Raw genomic sequence first — 11,498 nt, 5'->3', positions numbered from 1 at the left:
ACGTGGTGTTAATGCTAAAGGTTGATGACGAAGAATTCACCAGCTCTAATTCAAACTGGAAAGTTAGTTTATCTGAAATTGTTAAATTGAACATTGAGTCCTGAGGGCTGAAATGTGACTAGTCAGAATATAAGAAGCTGTTTCTCAAGCTTGTTGTTAGGCTTTCACTGGAATAGTGAAAATGGCCAAAGACAGAAAGGTCAGAGTGGAACTGGGATGCAGAATTAAAGTGATGGACAACTGGAAGTTCAGGGCCGTTCTTGCCTACTGAATATTTTGCACATTGGTCACACAATTTTTCTCCAGTATAGAGAAAACATTATGGCCACTGAGTGCAGTGGAAGTAGTGCATGTGAATGACTGCTTCACTTGGAAGGAGTGCTTGAGTCCCTAGATGGTGGGAAGGGAAGAGGTAAAAGGGTAAGAATTGCATTGCAACGACAGGAGATGCAAAGCTGCTGAGGGAAGGGGAATGGATGTTGGAGTCTCTTTCACTAAAGGGAAGTGAGGTTTGGTCAACACCTTGTCAAAAACAAGGGGATGGGGTAACAGAAACCCTTGAGGATAAATGAAGTAAAAGGGACACACAGAAATCCCTTCCAACAGTGCAGCAGAGTTCCTTCAAGTTGGGCGTTGCTGGAAGCAGCAGTGAATTAAACAGTAATCAGAATGGGAAAAAATTTGCAGATGTTGGAATTTTGTTCTCATTCCTCTTCTATTTAAATCTCCTCCAGAGAGAATCAGAGTCAAGCAGCAACCTGTCCTGCCCCCTCTCAGGTGGCACCACCAGCATTTGTGTCATTCAGTCTCTCTTGGTCTCTAACTTATCAGACCTTCCCTTTGTTCTCTCCAACCTCCCCTCTTCGCTCAACTTCAAACATGTTTGACATCTAACACTTCTTGGTTCTGATGAAGAGTCATAGACTTGACCCACTGATGCTGCCTGGCCTGCTGCATGTTTCTGACATTTTCTGTTTTTTATAACGTTAGGAACAGTTCAGTGGGGAAATCACATTTAGGCCCCTGTTGCAATTCTTCAAAGTTTAGCTTTGTTTAAATCTGATTCTGTTTTGTGCATTGGGGATCTGATCTGGGGTGGAGTTTTGCATAGTGTTACGGACTCGGTGAAAGTCCCTTTAAGATAGAGTGTGTGTGTGTGTGTGTGGCGTGCTTACGTCAATAGAAGATAAAGGACGTAATGACGTTGTTGAAGAAGTCAGAAGAAGGGAGAGAGAGAGAGAGAAGGGAGAGAGACACCAGCCTGCTAGTGTTCTCTATCGATGGATGAGAAACAATAACTGTCTGCCACAGAAATCCATGTATGGAAATTGGAAGTAATCCGGTGGAGTTCACTTTGTTGCTGACCTGTAGAAGGAAACAGGTATTTGTGTGTGGACGACCCCGATTCAGATGCTTTTCGGGGTGAGGAAGTCACTACCGAGTAAACACTGAAGTGTCGTTTGGGTTCCATCGTGGAACATTTGGACTTCGTAATTACTCTCTCTCTGTTTCTCTATGTCTACGTCTTATCTTCAGACAACGGTGGTTGTTGAAGAAGCCTTTGCTCATGTTTCACCTTATGGCTTGCGGAACTGAACTTTAAGAACCATTCCTGAACTTGGAGTTTGGGATTTTGCCACACACACACACACACACACACACGAAGAGTTTAGTTTTTGGGGTTAATGTTCAAGGTTTAACATTTTTGAATTTTAACATACTAACATTTTTACTTTTATTTTACGTATTATCATAAGTAGTGATTAATAAAATAGTTTTTAACACCAAATCATGCTCAGTATGTTTCTTTTGTTGCTGGTTCATGACAAAATAGCAGTATTATCAACCTATATTTTTAAGTTCCAATGTATCCCAGCAGGATTGTAGTGTCTGGCGTTTAAACAGAATGCATGAGGTTACAGCACATTTTACTATTTAAAGGGGCTGCTCCTCAACCTTTTAATTTGGACCACTTGGTGCAGAGCAGGGGCTTGAATAAGCCCTCATGGGTCTACTTCAGCAAATCCATGATGGACGTGATCCCTGTAGGCAGTCATTTTGCCCTGTGGTCTCCATCAGCACACTTGCAGTCTCTCTGACTGGTGGCCACACAGGAACCAGAATGAGTCGTACACAAGGTTAATAATCTTTTTTTATTAATGGGACCATTTTTACAAAGGGAGCACTATTACTTTCCCACCCCTTCTTTCCAAAGATACTGTTTAACTCCTTAATCATGGCAGCAATCATTATTTTGTCATGGTTTATCAATAGCATTTAATTCAGTCTTTTAATTACTGCGTGTTATATCCAAATCTAGACTCATAGATTACACCTTCCTTGCAAATCCTTGATCATTTCAGCATTTTTTAATTTCTATGAACTTTCATTTCATTTCTCTCCAGGATTCATTTACACTTGGAAGAAAATTCTTCATTTAGTCAATACATCTTCAATGTGTGCCAGACACTCGTTGATACAGTTTAAGGTAGTTCACAGGACCCATATGTCAAAAGATAAGCTAGCTTATTTTTAATCACCATATAAATCCTATATGTGGCAGATGTAAATCGAATGTGGCTTCTCTGACACACGTTTTGGTCCTGTCCTCTTTCGGAAAAATATTGGAAGGACATTTTTAACATTATTTCAAATGTATTGAAGATTGATTTACAACCTCACCCAATCACTGCAATTTTTGGATTACCAAGGATAGAGTCTGGCCATTTATCTGCTTCCGCTAACTGTATGATTGCTTTTGTTACATTAATGGCCAAATGATCCATTTTGCTTAAATGGAAGGATCCAATACCCCCACTACTTTTCAATGGTTTTCTCAAACTATATCATGTTTAAATTTGGAAAAAAATTAGGAGTGATACTGTTGATCCTTTGCTTAAACTTGAAGGTATTTGGAGTCCATTTATTCAATATTTTCTCATGATGTAGATCCCCTTTTAATAACTTTCCAACTTAGAGTAACGGAGTTGATGACATAACATTGCTCTGTTTCTACTGAGAAATTTTAGCCCAGTCTTTTTTTTCCTTTTTGTTGTTTGTTTTTTTTTGACATTTTTCTGTTTAGTTTATATTGTTTATAATTTTTCTTATTGATTTGGTTTTTTAAAATTTATATAATAGATCTTTTTCTTTTCTTTCATATTATATTCATTTACTAAGAGATTGTTGGATCTACAGATTTTTTTATATTTTATTGTTCTTTATGATTATCTATGCCATGATTGTTATCCTGATCTCTTTGTATTACATGTATAAATATTGATGCTCTATATCAATCTGTATTAAGTTGAAAACTAATAAAAAGATTGAAAAAGGATTCATTTATGTTAACATGAGTGCCACTGCTATTAACACATTCACTTCTAAATGCTAAAAGTTTGTTAAAGATTAAAAAAAAAGAACTGCAGGTACTGGAAACACAAAATGCTGGAAGTACTCAGCAGGTCAGACCACATCTGTGGGAAAAGAAATAGTTAACATTTCAGGTGGAAGTTGTGATGAAGGGTCCTCAACCTGAAATGTTATCTCTTTCTCTTCCCACAGTTGCAGCCTGACCCACTGAGCATTTCAAACATTGTGTTTTTATTTTAACATTTAGAGGACTTTTATCCCCCTGCCAGAATAGCAAAAATGAAAAAATAGACATGGAAAAAGTTACTGCTGAATTGATTCATGTTATTGAAAGTGAAACAAATAGTTGCACTAACCTTTAATTTCTGGAAGGTGTAAAGCATTATAAATACAAGCACTTCCTGGAAATGATGGTTTCTTCCTTGGCAAGTATCTGATTTGGAAGCTACATAGTCATCTCTACTGAATATCTTCCTATTAGAGATTAGGGAAGAATTTGTTTAGTTGGAAGAAACCAGTTTGGAGAAAACTAGCTTTTTCTGTATAGTTGTTTGTTGCAGCAATTGCTCAGGATATAAACTTACAGTTACTAGTTACATCAACTGTGATTTTAAACTGGGTTCAGACTACAGTTCATATCCTCCTCCTTTCTAGATAGTTCAATTCACATTATTGAAATGCCACATGCAATTAAGATTATTGCTAGCTGAGCCAAATCATTATTCCCCCCCATCATATTTTACCACACCTCACTGCCTTTAAGTCATAGAGGAAACCTAAATTTTAATTTCAAATAGATACCTGAAAAATCATTTGTGATACAATATTCATAATACAAGAACTAAGGATAGGAGTGTTTGAACTTTGATATTTTCCCCCCCAACTCTACCATCTACATTTGGAACAGTCTGGAGTTGAAACTTAGGGTACTCAGTGCCGCAACAGTATAAACATTTCATAATGTAGTTTTCACCATTGATTGTCACTCATGTAGTGAGGTTACAGCAATGTCTTTTTACTGGTGCATTTGGTTAATTTAATCCAAGACATACCGAATGTTAGACAATAGGAATCATTTCGTTTTGGTTTGCATAAACACAATCTTAGCTGGACTTTGCGCATAGAGATGCTATCTTTCCAATGGGATATTAAACTGAAGCCCTGTCTACCTTCTCAGGTGAATATAAAAGATTCCACAGTACCAGTCAAACACAGGGGTGTGGGTTCTCCTGCCCAGTCTCCATCCCTCAATTAACACTTAAAACAGATGATTTGCTTTTTGTTTAATTCCTCTGTGTGTAGCTTGCTGCACACAAGGCTGTGACAGCCTGCTAGATAACCCAATCTTCCAGACGCATTGCTTCTCAAACCATTCTAGTATGACGACTAAGCTGGCAAAGGTCTACCGGCAATCATTCATTTGTAATCAGTGAAGAAAACAATTGCTATTCATTGTGCTTGGCCAGTCTGCTACTTGTCTGTTGGTTCCTGTCATAGAACCAAATCAGGTCAAAATATAATTGCCAAATGAAGCTCTGCTGACGAGCAGATCAGAGGATAACTGGATTAGAGGGGAATGATTTAATTCCATTATCATTTGTAAAGTAATGAATACTGTCATGTTCATACATCTTGACAGGAAATTGTTCATAATTAAAGAGAGATGCTGCAAACACAAGGGTTTTTTCTGGACCAGAGACTGAGGAGCCAAGAGTTCCAAAACCAAGGGGCAAGATGCATTTACAGCTCAATAAAAAGTTTACACAAGGAGTTTCCATTAAGAACAAAAACAGTAGTTAAAGATATTATGGGAAATAAGAACCACATTCAGTAGCTGATAAGGGGTACCCATTCATACTCATCCCATCTTCTAGCACTTTGCCTGTAGCCATTATGCCTTGGAGTTTCAAGTGCTCACCTGGACACCTCTTAAATGTCATCAGTGCCTCTGCTTCCACCACTCTTTCAGGCAGTGTTCCAGCTACTCACCACTCTCTGGGGTGATAAAGGTACCCCTCAGATCCCCTCTAAATCTCTTACCCCGAATCAGTCTCTAATTTTATTTACCTCTGATATGGGGAGAAATTTCCTGCAGTCTAACCTACCCGTTTGCCCTCATTTTATATGCCTCAATCATATCCCCTTTTAACATAGCGATAGACATTACAGCCAACTGTTTTGCTCCCACATCTGCCTTGAGATCAATTAACACAGCACAGACCCTCAACAGATGCTGCCTGACCCAGCAAATTCCTCCAGCTGTTTTTTTTGACCAAGAACTGGTTCTCTTTGTTTTGCAGAGCTGAATATCACATCATTCTAAAAGTCCCCAAAATAAAAGCTGAATAATGCACCAAAATTGGATTCACCAAGTCTTTAATGATGAAAATAGTGAATAGTCCCAGTCAGTTGTTAGTTTTAAAGCATTTATTGCCATTGACAACCTACTGCTATAATATGAATTTACTGTTATGCAGAATTTCCGCACCAAGTTTTTATATTCAATAAGTTGACAAGTCCACAAAGGCCATTAGTGATGTATAAAGTACTACAATGCTGTAGAAAGATCAAAATGTACAACTACACTTATTCCTAAATGCTGTAACCCTTCCCTCATTTTCATTTGCAATCAAAACTGAATTGAAGCAGAAGAATAACAAAGATGGGGTTTAAAATGAACAGCCATTTTTTGAGAGCACACCATGCACACAATCACTAAAATATTCATATATTACATATTTAAATCAATTAGAACCATAATTATTCTTCAAGGTTTCTGTCTTTATGGTAAAAATCCATTATATTCACAATTTACCATTGTTTAAAGGACCATTAGAAAACACATTTTCTTCCCCTGTGCTAAATTAGTAACATCATAAATTGACTACATCATAATTCAGTTTGTCAAAATCAAAACATCATAAATGTTCTCTCACGCCAATAACCAAAACAATTCTCATGCTTACCCAGACACTCTTATAAAATGCACACATTTTCATTTACTACACTGAAAGAGCATACACACATTGAAAGACTCAAAGTGAATCTGTAAACTTTTGGCATACCTCCATTCTCTCATAGTCTTACCAGTCCTTCAGTTTTATTAGCAAAAATCATAATTTCTAGTATGGCTGCTATGGCAGTGACAAAAAAAACTCAACTGGTCACCCTTTCAGGAAACACCATTGTATTAAAACACAAATGTAGATTGTGCTACTCTTCTTTAAAAAAATACTTACATATGGCCAAGATTCTAGCTTAACACCTGAAGCAAGATTAAATATTATTTGAAGTGATACTGTCACGTAACAGATGAACACTGTATTTGGATAACATTGCTTTCCTCGAGTTGCTAGCATTGATTACTCAGTGTAGAGAACACCAGGAAACGGAAAGATGACATTTACACTTTAACCTAGTCACTCTAATCATGTTAAGATGCTGTATTCAAAATGTCAGAGCAAGTGTTGCAAATAGCTGTACTTAATACCATGAAAAGGCAGAGGAGAAATCACATGCAAGCTAATGCACTTCAACATTATTCAAAAAATTCTCAACTCTTTACCTACCATCACCAGTAAAAGACCAATAAATACCTGTACTTCATTCAAATATTTCTGATATGCAATTCAAAGTGCTTTCTCCAAACAAAAACTCATTCAATTTTTAATTAATTGTGCTAAATGTTTTTTTTCCCCACACAATTACAATGGACAGGGTACAAAATTTATACTGGCACGTGTTAGACTTCACTCAACCCAGTGGCAACACTGAAAAATGTCAATTTACATGGTCATTAATTAGTCAATCAGCTAAAAAAATGTAACAGCTGTAATTGATAGGAGCTGAATACTATTAATCAATAAACAGATTGTGAAGGGTTAGAATGGACTAAAAGACAGTAGAACAGATCAAAGTAAAAATGGCTAAAGAACACATAGCTGTCCATTAATAAATTTAGAAAAGTATTTACTGCTCATAAGACTGCCAAGAAAGACAAGCTTTACAGTACGTTAATTTAGTTAGTTTTCACTGCTAAATAGCAAACTTTCATGTGCTTATAGCAAATGTATATCTGCTTGTTCAAGAGCCTTGTATATTGTATTTCACAGAATTAAATTTGAATAATTTAAATACAAGTTGAATAATACTTCACAGAACAGAGGATTTAAAAGGTTCTAATCTGGCAGTTCCACGTAGCTCTAGTGCATAGCTGCTTCTGCTTCTGCTTTTGCTTCTTGCTTAATGAGAAAGCTGCATAAATTTCATTTCCGCTGATCATGTTGGAAGGCCTGCAGTTCAAGCTTGTACCAGTCAGGAGCTTCTGGGCCACCCTTGCCTGCAGAATAGTGATCGTATCCATAATCTACAGTCAGCTCTTCATCCCTCTGTACTGCCCGGATAGTGCGGATGCATTTAACAGGTCCAAACCGGGGATGAATAAACCTTAATAGAAAAGTTTACAATGAAGTCTTAGAAGTAATATTCTTATTTTTGAGTGTTTTATTTAAGTTTATTGCAAAGTTAACACCAGAATCTCTCTAAACAATTAAACTGAAAATCATATTTTGTTTTATGGAAACTTGTAGTACTGACTCCAATTATCCAGAATATTAAGTGTATGCATCATAATGCTGTTCATGAGAATTTGCAATTTAAGAACATACTCACCCATCGAGCCTGCTCTGCCATTCAACAAGATCATGGCTGATCTGGCCGTGGACTCCGCTCCATCTACCTGCCTTTTCCCCATAACCCTTAATTTCCCTACTATCAAAAATCTAGCTGTCTTAAATATATTTAATGAGGGAGCCTCTACTGCTTTCCTGGGCAGAGAATTCCACAGATTCACTACTCTCTGGGAAAGGCAGTTCCTCCTCATCTCAGTCCTAAATCTACTCCCACAAATCTTCAGGCTATCTCCTCTAGTTCTAGTCTCACTTACCAGTGTAAACATAGAACAGTACAGCACAGTACGGGCCCTTCGGCCCACTATGTTGTGCCGACCTATATAAACCTACTCCACGATCAATCTAACCCTTCCCTCCTACACAGCCCATAACCCTCCATTTTTCTTACATCTATGTGCCTAAGAGTCTCTTAAATGTCCCTATTGTATCAACCTCTACCACTACCCCCGGCAGTGTGTTCCAGGCACGCACAACAGTGTAAAAAAAAACTACCCCTGACATCTCCCCTAAACTTTCTTCCTCTGACAAACTGATGTCCTCTGGTATTGGCCATTGCCACCCTGAGGAAAAGGTGCTGGCTGTCCACTCTATCTATGCCCCTCATGACCTTATAAACCTCTATCAAGTCACTCTTATCCTGCATTGCTCCAAAGCAAAAAGCCCTAGCTCGCTCAACCTTTCCTCACAAGGCATGTTCTCTAATCCGTGCATCATCCTGGTAAATCTCCTCTGCACCTTCTCCAAAGCTTCCACATCCTTCCTATAATGAGGCAACCAGAACCGTACTCAATACTTTAAGTGTGGTATAACCAGTGTTGTATAGAGCTGCAACATTACCTCGCAGCTCTTGAACTCAATCCCCCTACTAATGAAGGCCAACACACCATACACCTTCTTAACCACCCTATCAACTTGTGTGGCAACTGTGAGGAATCAATGGACTTGGACCCCAAGGTCCCTCTGTTTCTCCACACTGCTAAGAATCCTGCCATTAACCTTGTACTCTGCCTTCAAGTTTGTTTTTCCAATGTGTACCATTTCACACTTTTCAGGATTGAACTCCATCTACCACTTCTCCACCCAATTCTGCATCCTGTCTACATCTCATCGTAACCTATGACAACCTTCTGCACTATCCACAACACCTCCCACCTTCGTGTCATCTGCAAACTTACCAACCCACCCCTCCACTTCCTCATACAAGTCATTTATAAAAATCACAAAGAGCAGGAGTCTCAGAACAGATCCCCACAGAACACCACTAGTCACGGATCTCCAGGCAGAATACTCTCCACCTACACCCACCCTCTACTTTCTGTGGGCAAGCCAATTCCGAATCCATGCAGCCAAGTCTCCATGGATCCCATGCCTCATGATTTTCTGGATGAACTTACCATGTGGAACCTTTTCAAGTGCCTTACTAAAATCCATATACACTACATCCACCATTCTACTTGCATTAATTTGTTTTGTCACCTCCTCGAAAAGCTCAATTATGCTCATGAGGCATGACCTGCCCCTCAAAAAGCTATGCTGACTATCCCTAATAAAACTATGCTTCTCCAAATGCTCACAAATCCTGTCCCTAACAACTTTCCTGCCTCTATCCCTTTCATAATTTTATACGTTTCTGCAAGATCCCCTCTCATTCTTCTGAATTCTAGTCCCAGGCGACTCAATTTCTCCTCATAGGCTAACCCCCTCATCTCAGGAATCAACCTGGTGAACCTCCTCTGCACCGCCTCCCAAGCCAGTATATCTTTTCTCAAGTAAGGAGACCGAACTGCATGCAGTACTCCAGGTGTGGCCTCACCAGTACCCTGTACAGTTGCAGCTTAATCTCCCTGCTCTTAAATTCAATCCCTCTAGCAATGAAGGCCAACATTCCATTTCCCTTCTTAACCTGTTGCACCTTCAAACCAACCTTTTGCAACTCATGTACAAGCACTCCGAAGTTCCTCTGCACAACAGCATGCTGCAGTCTTTCACCATTTAAATAATAATCTGATCTTCTATTTTTCCTTCCAAAGTGGATGACCTCACATTTACCCACATTGTACTCCATCTGCCAGACCCTTGCCCAATCACTTAACCTATCTGTATCTCTCTGCACACTCTTCACATCCTCTGCACAATTTGCTTTTCCACTCAATTTAGTGTCATCAACAAACTTGGATATGCTACACTCCGTCCCCTCTTCCAAATTGTGAATGTATATCGTGAACAGTTGCAGGCCCAGCACTGACCCCCGCGGCACTCTGTTCACCACTGATTGCCAACCAGAGAAACACCCATGTATCCCAACTCTCTGCCTTCTATTGGTTAGTCAATCCTCTATCCACACTAATGCATTACTCCCAACTCTATGCATCCTTATCTTATTGATAAGTCTTTTATGTGGCATCTTATCGAACGCCTTCTGGAAATCCAAGTATACAGCATCCACCTGTTCCCCTCTATCCACTGTGCTCATTATATCCTCAAAGAGCTCCAGTAAGTTTGTCAAACAGGACCTGCCTTCCTGAATCCATGCTGTATCTGCCTGATGGAACCACCTCTATCCAGATGTCTCACCATTTCTTCCTTAATAACATAAAGCTAACTGGCCTCTGGTTACCTGTCTTTTGCCTACATCCTTTTTTTAAAAATCAGTGGTGTGACCTTCGCTGTCTTCCAATCTGCCGGGACCTGCCCAGAGTCAAGAAAATTTCGGTAAATTATCACAAACGCCTCTACTATAACTTCCACCATTTCTTTCAGTACCCTGGGATGCATCCCAGCAGGACCAGGGGACTTGTCTACCTTTAGGCCCACTAGTTTTCTCAGCACTACCTTAGTGATAGCGATTGTATTGAGGTCCTCACCTCCCATCACATCCATAACATCTCTATTTGGCATGTTAGACGTGTCCTCCACAGTGAAGAGACACACAAAATAGTCATTCAAAGCCCCAGCCATTTCTACATTACCCAATATTAATTCCCCCTTCTCATCTTCCAAGGGACCTACACTCACTTTAGCCACCCTTTTCCACTTCATATAATTATAAAAACGTTTACTATCTGTTTTTATATTTTGTGCTAGTTTATTTTCATCATCTATCTTCCCTTTCCTTATTGCTTGCTTAGTTGTTCTTTGTTTTTCCAATCTTCCAATTTCCCACTACTCTTGGCAACTTTGCATGAGCTTTTAGTTTGATGCCTTCCTTTATTTCCTTAGTTATCCTAGGTTGGCTCTCCCCACCCTTACTGTCCTTGCTTTTAATTGGAATATACTTTTGTTGAGCACTGTGAAAAATCTCTTTGAAAGTCTTCCACTGTTCCTCAACTGTCCCACCACATAACCTGTGTTCCCAGTCTCTGCCAACCAACTCCTCCCTTGTCCCGTCATAGTCTCCCTTGTTTAGGCATAATTCACTGGTTTTAGATCGAACTA

The 11,498-nt window shown here is 39.1% G+C and overlaps 1 protein-coding gene across 2 annotated transcripts in view; it reads right to left on the bottom strand.

Moving 5' to 3' along the window:
* Positions 1-5,787: 5,787 nt before the first annotated feature.
* setd7 (SET domain containing 7, histone lysine methyltransferase) overlaps positions 5,788-11,498 on the bottom strand; it is a 31,205-nt gene continuing 25,494 nt past the window's right edge. Inside the window, exons 8-9 of one of the 2 annotated variants that reach the window (XM_052039601.1) lie at positions 10,681-10,751; positions 7,685-7,818 (exon numbers count right to left, since the gene is read on the bottom strand). In XM_052039601.1, coding sequence (XP_051895561.1) covers positions 10,712-10,751 — 40 coding nt within the window. In that variant the 3' untranslated portion in view covers positions 7,685-7,818; positions 10,681-10,711. Of the gene's footprint in view, positions 7,819-10,680; positions 10,752-11,498 lie in introns of both variants that reach the window. The other variant, XM_052039594.1, reaches the window with a different exon arrangement.

The sequence above is a fragment of the Pristis pectinata genome, chromosome 2 (assembly GCF_009764475.1).
Source record: "Pristis pectinata isolate sPriPec2 chromosome 2, sPriPec2.1.pri, whole genome shotgun sequence".
Classification (NCBI taxonomy): domain Eukaryota; kingdom Metazoa; phylum Chordata; class Chondrichthyes; order Rhinopristiformes; family Pristidae; genus Pristis; species Pristis pectinata.
Note: the sequence above shows the minus strand (reverse complement) of the source record. Positions and strands in the feature narration are given on the sequence as shown.